The 19,440-nt window shown below is 34.0% G+C and overlaps 1 protein-coding gene across 2 annotated transcripts in view; it reads left to right on the top strand.

Moving 5' to 3' along the window:
* The window catches only part of ASPM (assembly factor for spindle microtubules), a 62,247-nt gene that overhangs the window by 35,567 nt on the left and 7,240 nt on the right, over nucleotides 1-19,440 (top strand). Inside the window, exons 18-22 of one of the 2 annotated variants that reach the window (XM_023203392.2) lie at nucleotides 5,445-10,199; nucleotides 14,441-14,607; nucleotides 16,416-16,512; nucleotides 17,336-17,545; nucleotides 18,578-18,727. In XM_023203392.2, coding sequence (XP_023059160.2) covers nucleotides 5,445-10,199; nucleotides 14,441-14,607; nucleotides 16,416-16,512; nucleotides 17,336-17,545; nucleotides 18,578-18,727 — 5,379 coding nt within the window. The remainder of the gene's footprint in view (nucleotides 1-5,444; nucleotides 10,200-14,440; nucleotides 14,608-16,415; nucleotides 16,513-17,335; nucleotides 17,546-18,577; nucleotides 18,728-19,440) is intronic. The other variant, XM_023203393.2, reaches the window with a different exon arrangement.

Raw genomic sequence — 19,440 nt, 5'->3', positions numbered from 1 at the left:
CTTTGAGCCTCGCACTGTGGCAGTAGGTGAAATCTGGATATCTAGTAGGTAAATCCTCCTTCTTTGTTAGTGATTTGCACATGATTTCTCCCAATCTGCAGTTTGTCTTTTTATTCTCGTAACAGGGATTTTTGTTCAGCAGAAGTATTTCATTTTGGTGGAATCCAATTATCACTTTTCTTCTTTTATGGATTATGCTTTTAGCATAGTACTCTAAAAGTTTTATAATTTTTCATTCTAAATTTTGACCTATGATGTATTTTGTGTTAGTTCTCATCTAAGGTAAGGGTTAGGTCAATGTTCACTTTTTTTACATATACGTGTCCAATTATTCCGACACTATTTGTCATAAAAAACTATTCTTTCCACATTGAAATGTCTTTGTACCTTTGTCATAAATCAGTTGGTCACATGTGTGTTGATCGTCTGGACTGTATTCTGTTTCATTAATACATGTGTCTATACCTTCACCAATACCACAGTTTCTTGATTACTGCAGCTTTATAGTAAGCCTTAATGGATATTGTGATTCTTCCAATTTTATTATTTTTTCAAAATGAGTTGGAATTTTCTAGTTGCCTTGTCTTTCCATTTAAGTTTTAGGTTAGTTTTTCTATGTCCTCAAAAAATACTGCCAAATTTTGATTGAAATTGCATCACATTTACAGATATTTTGAGGTGCCCTGATAACTTTACTATGTAGATTATTCTGATTCATAAAGGTGATATATATCTCCATTTATTTAGATCTTTGAGTTGTTCATCATCATCTTTTTGTTAGATTCATACCTCAGTATCTTATTTATTTTAGAGCTATTATAAATAATACTGCTTTTTAATTTCAGTTCCCATTTCTTTTTTATAAACATTCATCTTTATGTGTTAACCCTTTAACATATAACAGGGTTAACTATTAATCCTGTTAAAAAAAAAACTCACTTATTTCTATAATGTTTTTATGTTTGTTTTTGTTTTAGATTATTTGAGATTTTCTACATAGACAGTCATGTTGTCTGCCTTTCTTTCCAATCTAAATACTCTTTTTATTTTTTATTTTCCCCACCTATTTTATTGGCTAAGAATTCCAGTATGATGCTAAACAGGAGTGGTAAGATTCAATATGTTTGCCTTGTTCACACATTAAGTATGATATAGGCTGTAGTTTTCTTGTAGATGCCCTTTATCAGGTTGAAGGAGTCTCTGTTTCTTATCTTACTGAGAGTTTTATCACATATAGATTTGGGTTTCATTAAATACTTTTTCTACTTCAATGCATATATTAACATTTAATGGGTTTCTAATCTTACAGTGAACTTATATTCTAAGGATAAAATTCAAATATTAGTGATGTATTTTTTTTATATACGTTGATATTTTATTAATTCCACTTGCTAGTATTTTATTGAAGAGTTTTGCATCTGTGTAATGAGTTGGGAAGTTTCAGGGTCTTTTATGTTTTCTGGAAGAGATTGTTGACATTTGGTATTATTTTGTCTTTAGTCATTTTAAAAAACTCACTAGTGATACTATCTTAGAGTGGAAATTTCTATTTTATTTTATTTTTTTCCTCGACATAATTGTGCATATTCATAAAGCACATAGTGATGTTTTGATAAAAATACTGTATAGTGATCACATTAAGACAATTAGCATATTCATCATCTCAAACATTATTCTTCTCTGGATTTTCTTTTTTTTTTTTTTTTTTTTTTGAGACAGGGTCTTGCTCTGTCGCCCAGGCCAGAGCGCAGTGGTGCAAACACGGCTCACTGCAGCCTCAATCTCCTAGACTGAAGCCATCATCCCACCTCAGCCTCCCAAGTAGCTGAGACTACAGGCATGTACCACCACACTCAACTAATTTTTATATTTTTTGTGGAGATAGGGTCTCACTAAATTGCCCAGACTGGTCTCAAACTCATGGGCTCAAGTGATCCTCCCGCCTTGGCATCCTAAAGTGCTAGGAGTACAGGTGTGAACTACTACACCTGGCCAGATTCTGTTTTTTAAATTTGTATAGAACTATTTATTTTTGATGAGTTTTGGCAGTTGCTAATTTTCAAAGAATTGGTCCATTTCATCCAAGTTGTTGAATTTACCATATGTATATACAAGTATGTCTTTAATATCCTTTTTATGCCTGGGTAGCCTAAAGTGATATTCCCTTTTTTATTCCTGATATTGATAATTTGTATCTTCTCTTTTCTTCTTTGTCAGTCTTGCTAGAGTTTTAACTCTCTTGATCTTTTCAGTGGACAACCCTTTGGCTTCATTGGTCTCTGCTCAGTATTTATTATTTCTTGTTTTGATTAATTTGCTTTTCTTTCTACAGTTTCTTTAAGTATAATCTTGAGTAACTGATTTGAGTCCTTCCACTTTTAATGTAACCACTAATGGTATAAATTTTCTTCTAAGTATAGGTTTAGCCACATACTACAAATTTTGATATCATATTGTTTTCATTCAGTTCAAATAGTTTTTAATTTCTCTTGAGTCTTTTTCTATGATTAAAAGTTTCAGAATATGTTATTTACTTTCTAAATGTTTGGAGATTTTCCTATTATTTTTCTGTTAGTGACTTTTTGTTCAATTCCATTATGACCAGAGCACATACTGTGATTTTAATTCTTTCCTATTTAATAATGTTTCATTTGTGACCCGCAATATGGTCTATCGTGGTCAGAGGTTGACATATCTGCAGGCCAAATTTGGCCTACCATGTGTTTTTATAAATAGAATTTTTTAGAATATGGCTACAACTATTTGTTTATGTGTTATTTGGGAGCTGCTTTTGTACTATAATAGCAGAATTGACTTGTTGCAGCAGAATTGGCCCACATAGCTGAGATATTTGCCATCTTGGCTGTCATCTCCATTCTGCTATTGTACCGTACCAGTGTATTTTCATTTTGGTTAGTGTGCTTTTCAGTTCTACCATTCTCACTTGGTTCTTACTCATATTTTTGATGTCTTTCCATTAGTTTCAACTTGTAGCATTTTTACTTTATCTGCTCTAAAGTCGTTGTCAGTTAATTCCAATTCCAGTATCTTTGTCATCTCATCACTGGCGTCTATTGATTGTCTTTTCCTGTGTGAGTTGAAATTTTTCTGTTGTATGTCAAATAATTTTTAATTGAATTCTGTATGTTATGAGACTCTATGTTTTGTTTAAATACTATGGAGAATGTTGATATTTTAGTTTTAGCCGCTAGTTCACTCGATTGGGTTCAGGCCATATGTTCTCATCAGCCTTCCATGGCATAGCTTCAATGACAGTTCCTTTTTGAAAAGCTTTACAGTGATGTTTGTATCATATCAGTTTCATTATGTAACACCCAGAAGCCAGTCTGAGATCTAGATTGTGATCTGTATCTTATTCCGTTCTTAAAGACTATAGCCTACTGTGGTTGAGATCCACATTGTGCACAGCTTGGTGGTGAATCTAGAAATTCATAAACAACATCATCAGATTGCTTCCCTGAGGTCCCCAGTCTCTGCCATCTCCCTAGTACCCTCTAGTTCCTCAGGGCTGCCTTGTTTCATCCTCTGACCAGAAAACTGGAGATTGAGTTACACTGCTCTACTGCATTATTTCCATGACTGTGCCCATATCTGAAGCAGAGAAACTCTTTTGTAAGAGGAAAAACAAAGTATGGCTCAGGTTATAGTTACTGGGAGAGATGAAGAATTGGGCTGTTAATGCAATCAACCTACGACAGATATCTGTGGTAGAGTAGAAAGAACACTTGATTTTGGTGTAATAATCTAGGTCCTAATATCAATTATTTTTATTTGCTGTGGGTCATCACAAAAAGTTTTGTAACGTTAGTGTTCCTTTCTTAAGTGAAGAAAGAATGCCAACTTATTGTATTTTTGTGAGAATTAGGTGAGAAAATTGTTTGTAATGTGCTCCTTAGTAAAAGCTATTTATTTTTAAAACTGTATGACAATGGTGAAAAAATTGTTATTTTAATAAGCAAAACTGTTAGGAGAGGAGATGATCTTGTCTTCCATGTTTTGTATCAACATTGATTAACATTTCAGTAATGGAGTAGTAATAGTAATTTAGAAAAAGTGATTATTGAAGTATAAAACAATCAGTACACACTCATTCTTCAATTTCTTAGTTTGAGGATTTTACATAGAAATATCTGTTGGGGGTAGGTGCTCAAAAGAAAAATCATATCTGCATTTCTGAGTACTATTACTGCTTTACTTTGCCCTAATTTAAAACTCTACTTTATGTAGAGTTCATTGTTTTCAAAATACTTTTGTACAAATAAGTTTGACTGCTGTTGGAGAAATATTTTAATTAGTTGTGCATCTCTTCTTGGTAAGAGAAACAATATGTATACAATCATTTCCTGTCAGATTGAAGAGTACAAACAAAACCTCAGGTAATGTTTAGTAGAGAAAGAAGGCAATAAAACATATAGGAAAAGGGTCAGGAAAAGGGATGTACATGTTTTCCTTAAGTCTCCTCACCCATGGATAGGTATGCTTAGGCTAGTCATAGCTGCAAGTAAACTCGATACTGCTATAGGATAGTGAGGTACCCAGTCCCTATATTACTCTCCTTATATGTGAGAAAAAGTAAGATGTAGTAGAGAACAACCCCTCCATGCCACCCCAATCTTAGCAATGTTTGGAGTATTTGTACAAAGGAATGGTCTATTGCTAAAACATCTAGAACTTAACTACCATTAGCCTGGGACCATTTTAGATACCAGCAACTGGAATTAGCTTGAGAGTTTGTAGCTCTTTTTGTTGAGCCAACACATTGTTGAGTTAACCATTGTAACCATGGCTTTTCAAAAGACAAAAGTTTTGTCATTTCTCAAGTCTTGCTAGAATTCTACTTTTAAGCCATGTATTTCTAGTTCCTAAATTTGGGAAAAGGAAGTAATTTTATTCTTAATGAAAATAATGACTCTGAGAGTGATCTGGTTCATTTATTCCTAAACTCCTATATTTATATTATCAGGCCTGTAATGTGATGATGCAGGATCCTTCACATAAAGAGTTTCTAGTCATCATAAGGTAGCTTAGAAACATTGAAATAAGGGGACCATATAAGGCGCAGAAATAAACTCATAGGAAATTACTTGGAATCAATAGATAGCAAAGAATATTTCTATAGTTTTATTTTGACTCTTTTGTTTCTAATATAACATAAACTTGCTTATGTTTCTTATGACTCTGGAATACAAATGCAGTATATAAATATAATGAGGATTTGGATGGATTTCTGAATTGGCTACAGCTATTTCAATGTAAAAACTAAACTAAAAACAAAGGGGACAACTATCTCTCAAAAAATAATTAGTTTTCTAATTCAGTGTGTTTATTTTTAAGCAGAATGTTAGAAAAATTAGTATTTTCAAAAGTGTTAAATATAGGAAGCTATGCCTATTTAACTTTGTGTCCTTTCTTACCTTTTCCAGGGTTATTGGAGAAGATATTCCACTAGAAAAAGATTTCTGAAATTGAAATATTATTCAATCATCCTGCAATCTAGGATAAGAATGATAATTGCTGTTACATCTTATAAACGATATCTTTGGGCTACAGTTACAATTCAGAGGCATTGGCGTGCTTATTTAAGAAGAAAACAAGATCAACAAAGATATGAAATGCTAAAATCATCATCTCTTATAATCCAATCTATGTTCAGAAAATGGAAGCAACGTAAAATGCAATCACAAGTAAAAGCTACAGTAATATTGCAAAGAGCTTTTAGAGAATGGCATTTAAGGAAACGAGCTAAAGAAGAAAATTCTGCTATTGTCATACAATCATGGTATAGAATGCATAAAGAATTACGGAAATACATTTATGTTAGGTCTTGTGTTATTGTCATTCAGAAAAGATTTCGGTGCTTCCAAGCCCAAAAGTTATATAAAAGAAAAAAAGAGTCCATACTAACTATCCAGAAGTACTACAAAGCATATCTGAAAGGAAAGATTGAGCGCACCAACTATTTGCAGAAACGAGCTGCAGCCATTCAATTGCAAGCTGCTTTTAGGAGACTGAAAGCTCATAATTTATGTAGACAAATTAGAGCTGCTTGTGTTATTCAGTCATACTGGAGAATGAGTCAAGACAGAGTTCGATTTTTAAACCTTAAGAAGACTATTATCAAATTGCAGGCACACATAAGAAAACATCAACAGTTACAGAAATATAAGAAGATGAAGAAAGCAGCTGTTAAAATTCAGACTCATTTCCGAGCTTACATTTTTGCCAGGAAAGTTCTAGCATCTTACCAGAAAACACGCTCCGCTGTCATTGTGCTACAGTCTGCATATAGAGGGATGCAAGCCAGGAAAATGTATATTCACATCCTCACATCTATTATAAAGATTCAATCATATTATCGTGCTTATGTTTCTAAAAAGGAATTTTTGAGTCTAAAAAATGCTACAATAAAATTGCAGTCAATTGTTAAGATGAAACAAACACGTAAACAATATTTGCATTTAAGAGCAGCTGCACTATTTATCCAGCAATGTTACCGTTCCAAAAAAATAGCTACACAAAAGAGAGAAGAGTATATGCAGATGCGGGAATCTTGTATCAAACTGCAAGCTTTTGTTAGAGGATACCTGGTCCGAAAGCAGATGAGGTTACAAAGAAAAGCTGTTATTTCACTACAGTCTTATTTCAGAATGAGAAAGGCTCGGCAGTACTACCTGAAAATGTATAAAGCAATTATTGTCATTCAGAATTACTATCATGCATACAAAGCACAGGTCAATCAGAGGAAGAACTTCTTGCGAGTCAAAAAAGCAGCTACTTGCTTGCAAGCAGCTTACAGAGGTTGTAAAGTACGTCAGCTAATCAAACAACAATCTATAGCTGCTCTTAAAATTCAGTCTGCTTTTAGAGGCTATAATAAAAGGGTAAAATATCAATCTGTGCTTCAATCTATTATAAAGATTCAGAGATGGTACAGGGCGTACAAGACTCTTCATGATATAAGAACACATTTTTTGAAGACAAAGGCAGCTGTGGTTTCCCTCCAGTCTGCTTATCGTGGCTGGAAGGTTCGGAAACAGATTAGAAGGGAACATCAAGCTGCCTTGAAGATTCAGTCTGCTTTTAGAATGGCCAAGGCCCAGAAGCAGTTTAGATTGTTTAAAACAGCAGCATTAGTCATCCAGCAAAATTTCAGAGCGTGGACTGCAGGAAGGAAGCAACGTATGGAGTATATTGAACTCCGTCATGCGGTACTAATACTTCAATCAATGTGGAAGGGAAAAACACTGAGAAGACAGCTTCAAAGGCAACATAAATGTGCTATCATCATACAGTCATACTATAGAATGCATGTGCAACAAAAGAAGTGGAAAATCATGAAAAAAGCTGCTCTTCTGATTCAAAAGTATTATAAGGCTTACAGTATTGGAAGAGAACAGCATCACTTATATTTGAAAACAAAAGCAGCTGTAGTAACTTTACAGTCAGCTTATCGTGGTATGAAAGTGAGAAAAAGAATAAAGGATTGCAACAAAGCAGCAGTCACTATACAGTCTAAATACAGAGCTTACAAAACCAAAAAGAAATATGCAACCTATAGAGCTTCAGCTATTATAATTCAGAGATGGTATCGAGGTATTAAAATTACACACTGTCAGCGTAAGGAGTATCTTAATTTGAAGAAGACAGCAATTAAAATCCAATCTGTTTATAGAGGTATTAGAGTTAGAAGACACATTCAACACCTGCACAGGGCAGCCACTTTTATTAAAGCCATGTTTAAAATGCATCAGTCAAGAATAAGTTACCATACAATGAGAAAAGCAGCTATTGTTATTCAAGTAAGACTTAGAGCATATTATCAAGGTAAAATGCAGCGTGAAAAGTACCTGACAATTTTGAAAGCTGTTAAAATCCTTCAGGCAAGTTTTAGAGGAGTAAGAGTTAGATGGACTCTTAGAAAGATGCAGATTGCAGCAACACTCATTCAGTCAAACTATAGAAGATACAAACAGCAAACATATTTTAATAAGTTAAAGAAAATAACAAAAACAATACAGCAGAGATACCGGGCAGTGAAGGAAAGAAACATACAATTTCAAAGGTATAACAAACTGAGGCATTCTGTAATATATATTCAGGCTATTTTTAGGGGAAAGAAAGCTAGAAGACATTTAAAAATGATGCATGTAGCCGCAACCCTCATTCAGAGGAGATTTAGAACTCTAATGATGAGAAGAAGATTCCTGTCTCTTAAGAAAACTGCTGTTTGGATTCAGAGAAAATATCGGGCACATCTTTGTACAAAGCATCACTTACAGTTCCTTCAGGTACAAAATGCAGTTATTAAAATCCAGTCATCATACAGAAGATGGATGATAAGGAGAAAGATGCGAGAGATGCACAGGGCTGCTACTTTCATCCAGGCTACTTTCAGAATGCACAGAGTACATATGAGATATCAGGCTTTGAAACAGGCCTCTGTTGTGATCCAACAGCAATACCAAGCAAACAGAGCTGCAAAACTGCAGAGGCAGCATTATCTCAGACAAAGACATTCTGCTGTGATCCTTCAGGCTGCATTCAGGGGTATGAAAACTAGAAGACATCTGAAGAGTATGCATTCCTCTGCAACCCTTATTCAGAGTAGGTTTAGATCATTACTGGTGAGGAGAAGATTCATTTCCCTCAAAAAAGCTACTATTTTTGTTCAGAGGAAATATCGAGCCACCATTTGTGCCAAACATAAATTGCACCAATTCTTGCAGTTACGAAAGGCAGCCATTACAGTACAGTCATCTTACAGAAGACTGATGGTAAAGAAGAAGTTGCAAGAAATGCAAAGGGCTGCAGTTCTCATTCAGGCTACTTTCAGGATGCACAGAACATATGTTACATTTCAGACTTGGAAACAGGCCTCAATTCTAATTCAGCAGCATTATCGAACATATAGAGCTGCGAAATTGCAAAAAGAAAATTATATCAGACAATGGCATTCTGCTGTGGTTATTCAGGCTGCATATAAAGGAATGAAAGCAAGACAACATTTAAGGGAAAAACACAAAGCTGCTATCATAATACAAAGCACATACAGAATGCATAGGCAGTATTGTTTCTACCAAAAGCTTCAGTGGGCTACAAAAATCATACAAGAAAAATATAGAGCAAATAAACAGAAACAGAAAGCGCTTCAACACAATGAACTTAAGAAAGAGACTTGTGTTCAGGCAAGTTTTCAGGACATGAACATACAAAAACAGATTCAGGAACAGCACCAGGCTGCCATTATTATTCAGAAGCATTGTAAAGCCTTTAAAATAAGGAAGCATTATCTCCACCTTAGAGCAACAGTAGTTTCTATTCAAAGAAGATACAGAAAACTAACTGCAGTGCGTACCCAAGCAGTTATTTGTATACAGTCTTACTACAGAGGCTTTAAAGTACGAAGGGATATCCAAAATATGCACCAGGCTGCCACACTAATTCAGTCATTCTATCGAATGCACAGGGCCAAAGTTGATTATCAAACAAAGAAAACTGCAATTGTGGTTATACAGAATTATTATAGGTTGTATATTAGAGTAAAAACAGAAAGAAAAATCTTTTTAGCAGTTCAGAAATCTGTACGAACTATTCAGGCTGCTTTTAGAGGCATGAAAGTTAGACAAAAATTAAAAAACGTATCAGAGGAAAAGATGGCAGCCATTGTTAACCAATCTGCACTCTGCTGTTACAGAAGTAACACTCAGTATGAAGCTGTTCAAAGTGAAGGTGTTACGATTCAAGAGTGGTACAAAGCTTCTGGCCTTGCTTGTTCACAGGAAGCAGAGTATCATTCTCAAAGTAGGGCTGCAGTAACAATTCAAAAAGCTTTTCGTAGAATGGTCACAAGAAAAGTGGAAATACAGAAATGTGCTGCCCTACGGATTCAGTTCTTCCTTCAGATGGCTATGTATCGGAGAAGATTTGTTCAGCAGAAAAGAGCTGCTATCACTTTACAGCATTATTTTAGGACGTGGCAAACCAGAAAACAGTTTTTACTATATAGAAAAGCAGCAGTGGTTTTACAAAATCACTACAGAGCATTTCTGTCTGCAAAACATCAAAGACAAGTTTATTTACAGATCAGAAGCAGTGTTATCATTATTCAAGCTAGAAGTAAAGGATTTATACAGAAACGGAAGTTTCAGGAAATTAAAAATAGCGCCATAAAAATTCAGGTATTTCTATATTTAATTTAAATATAAAAATGTGAGTCTTTGTTTTGACCAATATTTGTTAGAATGTATAAAATGAGCTTAAGCCGGTCATAAAGAATAATAGTTGAGGTGAGCATTTATCTTCCAAAGTGGAACATTTTTGAGAGTGGGAAAGGGAACTAGTAAGTCAGCCAAGACAGCACAGAACTGGGATTGTTCTGGCCATGGTCACCCTGTGGTACATTTCATTGTGGGTTAATTGTAGCACTCTTAGAAGAATTTTGAGAAAATGGGAGCCCTCTTTGGCAAAGTTATTTCTTTAAGTGAAAAATGTAAGCTAAGATGAAATATTATTTGGCATAATATAGGCAAAATAGAGTAACTTTGTTCTTCTGATAATCTATTAACCAGAGCTGCTTGCTGCTTAGCCTACTAGACATACTTTATTCTGAGTGTTTAGTACTTTGGCTTCCAAATCACTTTTGTATTATTTTGTTTCATCTGTTTGCCTAATGTGTGAGGAATGTACAGTATTATCTCTTTTAAAATATGAAGGAAGTGATAAAGGTTAAGTAATATGGCCAATGTTGCACAGAGAGAGGCAGATCCAGGAACTGAATCTAAGTACTGCAGCTATTTCTCTTCACCTGCAATAACCCGGGGCTTAACCCAGATGTGATATGTTCATATCTTGCTGGAATACTGTGAAGTTTAGAAGTAATGTTTTAATTCAAGAAATTCAAGTGTTAGAAATGTGCCAAATGCTGTAGTGGGTGTTATAAATAGACAATGAGTAAGATATACTTAGTTGCTGTCCTCAAGGAACTTAATTGAACAAGAAAGTATAATTATACAACATGAGAAGTATATGTTTCAGGAAACACAGAATGGGAAATCAAGCTAGTCTCCATGATCAGAGACTTCCCAGAGTGAGTAACATTTAAGTTGAAATGTTACACTGAAGCATGAGTTGGAAATAGCCAATAAAATGTATAGAAGAATATTCCAATTACAAGAGATAACATGGAAAAATAAAAAAACTAGAAACAATAAAAAGTGATATGGGACCAGGTTGGCAGTAGAGGGAGTAAGATTGTTGATAGATTTTTAAGACAAAAAGTTTAGTCTTTATGCTCCAGACAAAATAAATTCTAGAGGAGTTTAAGCAGGAGAAGACGACAGTCATTTTTATTTAAAAAAAAAAAAAAATTACTCTGGCAGGAATATGGAAGATGGACTGGAAAAGGAGCAAGATTAGAAGTAGGTAGACCAAATGAAACATAGGCAGTAAGCCAGGTGAGACTTACAGTTCAGTGTAGGTTTGTGACAATGGGATTGTTAAGCTGGCATTATATAGAGCATAAACAAGGAGACAAGCCATGTTGATGGCTTAAGTAACTCTGCAGAGTTACTCCCTCACACCCTGACATAGGGAATAAAGAGGGAAGAGCAGGTTTTGAGATTGATGATGAATTCAGCTTGGAATACTTAAGGTCTGAAGTACCTAGCAGGTAACCCCCTTGAAATATCTAGTAAGAGAGTTGACTATGTTTGTCTGGAGTTCAGGAGAGCAGTGTGAGTTTTAGAATTTGATTTGTACATTATTGGCATACGCTGATAATTAAAGTTCTGGCAATAATGAGATCACCAAGGAGCAATACATAAAATGAGTGAACTTGAGCCTGGGACTTGAGCCTGGGACTTGAGCCCTGAAGAACATCAAAATTCACAGACATTGACAAAAGAAAACAAGGTGTTAAGAGGGAAAGAAGAAAGCTAAGAGATTATGGTATCAAGAAACCAAGGGTTGAAAGAGGAAAGGAGTGCTCGAATTCCAAACACTACTGAGAAGTTCACAATTGAAAGGTGTTCCCTGGATGTGTTAGTTATGGTTTCATTCACTTAAAATGATTAAATAGCCAAAATAACAATCTTATAAAAATTTATTTTTTCTCGTATGTAATTACATAATAAAATTGTTTTTTACACATGTAATTTTTAGCATATGCCAGTGGTCTAAAACTTTACTGCACATTGGAATAACCTGGAGTTTTAAAAAATACTCCTACCTTTAGATATTCTAATTGGTATGGGAAACAACACAAGCGTGGGATTTTTTCAGAGCTCCCGGGTGACTCTAATGAGCACCGAACTTTGGGAGCCACTGGGATATAGTATACATTACTAAATACTTACATATATGTGTAAATATATATGTAAAATATATATATGAACTTCTCTGTAGCATTTGGAATTTGAGCACACTCTGTTTCCTCTCTCAACCCTTGGTTTCTTGATAATCTCTTAGCTGTCTTCTGAACGCCAAGTTGACTTCTCTAGTCAATGTCCATAAATTTTAATGTTCTTCAGGTGTGATGTGTGTGTTTAAATGTGTGTGTGTATATATATATTTATAAGTAAATATGTATATTTATAAATATATATGCTTATATATACACACACATATCTATACATATATATAATATTCTCATTAAAACTTTGTTTTAATGAGTCTCAAAATTTTGTGACAGATTTTTGGTCAAGTTGTTTTCATTGAGAAGTACTGATTTTAAAAACTAGTAACTTAAAACTGCCACAAGCAAAACAAAAACACCAAAGTGGTCCACAAAACATTCTCCTTTCCTCCTGAAGGTTTTATGATGCAGTGTTACCATTAACCAGTCTTTTACTGTTACAGTTAAATAGCCAATTGAAACAAACAGTTCTGAGACCATTCTTCTACCACTGATTAAGACTAGGGTGGCAGGTATTGGGGATATACATAAATAATGTATTCAGGTTTATATAAAAACCATATACAATATACTCTGATTGAGTTAAGGACATCTCAGAGTAATTTTGACCATATATAATTATTGCATTATCAACTGAATTTAGAACCTAATCTAAATATAAGTTGTGCCTGTAGTATTTGTTGTAGTGCTGCGGGATAATTAAGGAATCAGAGAGACCAAGGGGTTGAGGAGGAATTGTTTAATTATTTAGGTGCACTGACCCAGTCGGATTAACATCCAAAGGACTGAGCCCCGAACAGAGTCAAGCTACCTTTAAGCATTTCGTGGGGCGTGGGGAGATCTGTGCAGGGGGAAGCGTATTACAGAAGTGAGAAACAAAGACAGTTATTCATTTAAGATATGCATTACATTATTTCTTACTTTTTAAGGAACATGTTTTACGACTTGAGATTATCTGTCTAGTGACCTTGCAGCTGCACAGCTAGAGAAACAGAGTCTTCACAATGCCTGGGAAAGGGAGAGATAAGGCTCACTACCCACAGAAAGAAAAACAGACAGTTAATTTTAAAGGACTCCAGCCCTTTGTCTTCCACTAGGGGAATTGGGTTTTCTTACATACAGCTGAGTTTTTGCTTACACAGTCTTTAATTTCTTTTAATTCCTGTTCCAGTAGGAATGTTGGAGTCAAAAGACTTGGGTTCAGATCTTGACTCTATCACTTAACAGCTGTGTGCTAACAAGTCCTTCTTAATTTCAATTTTGGGTTTTTTTCCTTTTTTATAAAATAGAGATCTTAACCATTTTACAAGATATTTATAAGTATCAAGTAAGACAACTCTGCCACTTGTTAACCCGTGTGACATCAACAAATTACTCAATTTCTCTAGGCCTTGATTTCCTCATCTCTAAATTAGAGTTAATGGTATTATCTACCCATGTGATTATAAAGACTAATCTTAGTGCTTAGTTCAATAAGTTGTCGCTGTCATGTAAACCTTTAGTCTGCCAGAAGGTTGTCAAAATCAGAAAATCTGACAGTCCTATCACAGGAGCTCTCAGGATTCTCCTGCAGGCTGAACACAGAACCCAAAGTGAATATGGATTGGGAAGAATTCCTCTTTCTCCCAAGAACCTGCAGTAGGTCCCAATGTGTTCATTTTCTTTTCGTTCTTCCAAATGGATTGAGGTGATGAGGATAATTCATCATCTGGCTTTTCAGACATGTGTGTCTTAAAATTTATAAATACTGGTTAGGGTTTTGTTAGACTGGGCTGGCAGCCAGCCATAAGGTATGTGTGATAAAGCACATAATAGGTGTTCACTATAGTAAGCACCACTGTTCTCAGAGGACTCACTACGTGTCAGAGTCTAATAGAGTCATGATATGACTATGCAATTTATTTTTGTCTGCACTAACCTTATTTAACTGTCTTTATACTGATTTATCTTATTTACAAAAAAAAAAGGCAACTCATTACATATTTGTTATATTTATGTATTTAATAGGCTATGTGGAGGAGATATAGAGCCAAGAAATATTTATGTAAAGTGAAAGCTGCCTGCAAGATTCAAGCCTGGTATAGGTGTTGGAGAGCACACAAGGAATATCTAGCTATATTAAAAGCTGTTAAAATTATTCAAGGTGGCTTCTATACCAAACTAGAGAGAACATGGTAATGTATCATAGATCTGTGGAGAATGTAATAGTATTTGTGTGTGATAGAGCTAAGCCCTTACATAAAAGTACACTGCCTATTGATTTTTATTTTAAATATTTGTTATGTTAATGTATATGGTTGGTTTTGTTGATATTTTCTTTATTAAGGAAACAATATATCTTGTACTGTCTTGCTTTTTTGAGATAGAGCATAGCCTTTAATTAATATAATTACTAATCTACTAAAAATATTTACATATACTTGATTAATTCAGGTTCATAAGGATTAGAGTAAGGACAGAGAGGTAGGAAGTTAATAAAACCATTTAGTTAAGACTCGGTTTTCTTATTAGTGCTTTGGTCCATTTTGTTGGGTGACTTAACTACTGGCAAAATTTTTTTTCTTACCCATTCTTTTTTCTTTGAACTTTGTATTATTCCTCATACTCTTTGTCATTAATGATGAAGACCCTAATTACCAACCTGTCTATGCTAATTGTATTTCCCTATTCCTAGCTCATTTCTTACACATTTTCACAAGCTGTTACCAGATCATCTTTTTTTAAGTTCATAGTATAAGAATTTTTCTTCGGCTCCCAGAGTTGATGAATTATTGAATCAATGATGGTTTTAAAGATGGTTTAGGAAAGCACACTAGTGTGAGAGGAATGTCTGGATCAAGCCTATGGGTAGAAGCAGGGCTTAACGTATAAAATTGATCGCATGAAGACAGAAGTAGAATGTTGGTTACCAGAAGCTAGGATAGGGAGAAGGGAGAGGTGGATAAAGACAGGCTGGTTAATGGATATAAAAATACAGTGAGAAGGAATAAGATTTACTGTTTAGTAGCACAATAGTTAACAATAATTTATTGTATATTTCAAAATAACTAGAGGAATAGAATTAGAAGTTTCCTAATACCAGGAAATGATAAATGTTCGAGGTGATGGATATCCCAGTTACCCTGATTTGATCATTACTCACTGTGTGCTTGAATCAAAATATCACATGTACCCCGTAAATATTTACAACTATTATATAACCATAAAAATTAAAATTAAAAAGCATATAAAGATACAGTTGCTACTATCAGCTATTAAGGACCAGTATCTAATTTTCCTGTAACAGATGCTGAATTTTTCTCAATGGCATTTGGTCTTATTTTCTAAGAAACATGGCAAAAAACAAATTAGTCATTCTATTTTTTACACAATGTCAAGAATAGAGTAGAAAACCTGTCCATTCTCACATTTTATCTCTTAGCATTATGTTGATCTGTTAAATTTAATCTCTAGCGCTCAGATTTTTAAAAATTTTTCTCCAGTTCTGTTTACAAAATATCTCTACTTAGATATTTTGATGATACCTATCTTTGCTTTCAAATGAAAGGAAGTACCTAATGCTGCTTGTAAATCACATTTCTTCTTAACCACCTCCCATCTGCTCAAAGACTCACTTGCAATGCAAACTCAAATCTTATATTTTACCATTATTTCTACCATTCCCCCTTTATATAGTTTTTTGCTAGATCTGGGTAACCATATTTTCTTGTGATCCTGTTCAAAATTCTGTGCCGTATTAGAATCGTAGAACTTCGTATTTCTTACCCACTGGAATATTGCCAATTGTAAAACTTCTTTTGTGTGCGTGTGTAAATTCTGATTGTTCGAACTTAGCTATGAATTATGCTTGCCCACTTTTTTATTCTGTCATTGCCTTTCTTATATTTTATTCTCTTCTAATAGTTTAAAGGGGGGAGGCAATAAATACTCATTGAATAAGTTAAAGTAATTTAAAATTGCTTTCCAATAACTAATTTTTTAGGTTTTTGAATGTGAGAGCATCAGCAATTATCATTCAGAGAAAATGGAGAGCTATACTTTCTGCAAAAATAGCTCATAAACACTTCTTAATGATAAAAGTAGGTATTAAAAATTAATTCACTTGCAAATAACTACTTTAGGAAATAGAAAGCAGAATGTTTTGTATTTTTTAATTCTTACAAATAAATCTTTCACTGGGGAAAAAAAGTGTTTTTAAGGCCTAAGTATGCATTTATTTCACACACATCTATTTCAGTCAATTGAAAATTATATTCTCCCATAAAAATACTTTTTGCTAGTTTTTAAAAATATATGAGGTATAGGCATACCTTGTTTTATTGTACTTCGCCTTATGGTGCTTTGCAGATATTGCATTTTTTACAAATTGAAGGTTTGTGTCAACCCTGTGTTGAGCAAGTCTGTTGGTGCCATATTTCCAACACCATGTGCTCACGTTGTGGCTCTGTGTCTCATTTTGGTAATTCTCACAGGGTGTTATGTAATTGAGGAATCTAAGGTGTGCTGATGGTATGCTATGTTTTGTGAAGCTACAGACAGCTTCTATCATAGCTATTTATGATCACTGTGCTCTTTCTATTGTAGCTAGCATTTTTATTAAATGTATTTGAGCTGTAATGTTAATCCTTTTTCCTCTCACAATGAAAAGTATCAAGAGGATGAGAGGGAAAGAGCACCAAGTATCTCTTGACCCTTGACCCTTGGCTTACACCTTCATTTTGGCTATAGACCTATGTGAGTTTAGAAATAATGCTACATCACCGTTTCATATCTATGAAACATGAGATTCTTAAACTATAAATCATAATTATGCCATCTCATTGAGAAATTAAAGAACTTCTAGTGGGTTAGAAATCCTTTTATTTCTACCTATTAATGTTACTTGTAAATTTTTCTTTATAGAGACATCGAGCTGCTTGTTTGATCCAAGCACATTATAGAGGATATAAAGAAAGGCAGGTCTTTCTTCGGCAGAAATCTGCTGCTTTGATCATACAAAAATATATACGAGCCAGGGAGGCTGGAAAGCGTGAAAGGATAAAATATATTGAATTTAAAAAGTCTACAGTTATCCTACAAGCACTGGTGCGTGGTTGGCTAGTACGAAAAAGAGTAAGTATTTTCAAGTAGCATATCTCAGTCTTATAAAATGAAAGCACTTGATGTTAAATAGTGTTAAGAAACTTTGGATTTTAGAGAATAATTTCAGAACTAATATGACCATTAACTTGAATTCATTCAGCTGCTAGAAAGGTAAGTGACAAGAGCACTGACCATCAGATTTTTTTTCTGTGATCCTAGTCATACTATTTCTCACAGGTGTTCACCACCAAAGACGCAAAATAAAATTTCTCCTTTGTAATGAATCTTAACAAAGGAACTGAAAATATGAGAGAGAGGCTCCATATGCAAAAGAGGTTAAATGTTATTCTAGTAGCTTTTTGCCACCACCAAGCAACTTTTGAGGTGTTGCAACCAGAATTCCTGTGACAGCTTCCACATCTTTAGCAAGAGAGAATTCTTTTTAGGGAGATCATAACATTTAAGCTTACAATTTGTGAAGTACTGGCATAGACAAAATAATTTGATTTGAAGTTAAATAGGAGGAATGTTTGTATTTTGTTCATTAAACATCAAGTGGAAGTCTGAAGCCCAACAGCAGCTGTAGAAAGCTCCTTCTGCAGAGTCTTATGCTGGAGTTGCACTGTACTATTTAATAGCAGAGATATTAATTCACATAATTTTTTCTGATTTAATATCACCATTTCCAAGAGTTCTGCTTGGAATTCTGTAACATTTTTTTGAGTTTAATATTTATACCCTTCTCTAATTAAAAATACATTGCAAACCTTAACTCACTGTTGTAGGCCAGTCTAGTTGAATTAGATTCTATGGTTATTTAGTAAAGTACGCAAAATATAATTTTGCTTTCTACACTCTGAATTATGAGTTACACTATTGGAAATATTGTATAGTAAAATATTGTAATTACTTTGAATTACAATATAAGTAATTGTAATGATTAAAAATTAGTTTATTCTTGCTAGTTTATATAATTTGATGTTGAGGTTATACAAAAAATAAACACTCATTGATTAACTTAGGAAGCAGATATTTGAATATGCTTTGTTTTTTCACCTTTAGATTTTTGAACAGAGAACCAAAATTCGACTTCTTCACTTCACTGCAGCTGCATATTATCACCTGAATGCTCTCAGAATTCAAAGAGCCTATAAACTTTACCTGGCTGTGAAGAATGCTAACAAGCAGGTTAATTCAGTCATCTGTATTCAGGTTTGCCTCTTCTTTGCAGTAAAACTATAGGACATAATTTTTCTGTTAGAAATTTTTGATACGTAATAAACAATTTCCAAATGCTTTATGCTAAGGTTGTACAACATTTAGCCTTTTATCATATAGCTGTTAGAATGATTTGAGGGTTGGAAATAGATTGATGTTTTATGGTACAGTAATAAAGTTGTGAATTATTGTCTGATGTAATTGTACTCATTTACATTCCTGCCAGCAAAGTCTTGAGGGTACCCTGTTTCTCTACATGCTTGCAAACGTAAAGTATCGGAAGACTTTCTGATTTTTGCCATTGTAATGAATGGGAAACAGCATCTCATTTTTTTTTTTTTTATTTACTTGATGGCTAGCGATTCTAAAATTATATTCTATATGTTGGTTATTCAAGTTCTTATCTGTGTACTTTTTTTTAACATCTTTTTTTCATACACTTAGCCCATTTTTCCATTGGATGTTCTTTTTTATTGTGATTTATAGGAGTTCTTTACATATTTTGAAGAAGAATTCTAGTTGTTTATATACATTAACATATTTTTACATATAAAATAGTGAAAAAAATTGCAGAATGATACATGCAGTTTGGTAGAATTTCTATAAATTGTAAAATGAAGACAATGTTGTCCGGGATTAACTATACTCCTGTGCACGTGGGTGCACAGACACGTGTTGTCCAGGATTGAATGTACTCCTGTGCGTGT

Source organism: Piliocolobus tephrosceles, chromosome 1 (genome assembly GCF_002776525.5).
Source record: "Piliocolobus tephrosceles isolate RC106 chromosome 1, ASM277652v3, whole genome shotgun sequence".
Classification (NCBI taxonomy): Eukaryota; Metazoa; Chordata; class Mammalia; order Primates; family Cercopithecidae; genus Piliocolobus; species Piliocolobus tephrosceles.
This window is presented reverse-complemented; position numbering and strand designations above follow the sequence as displayed.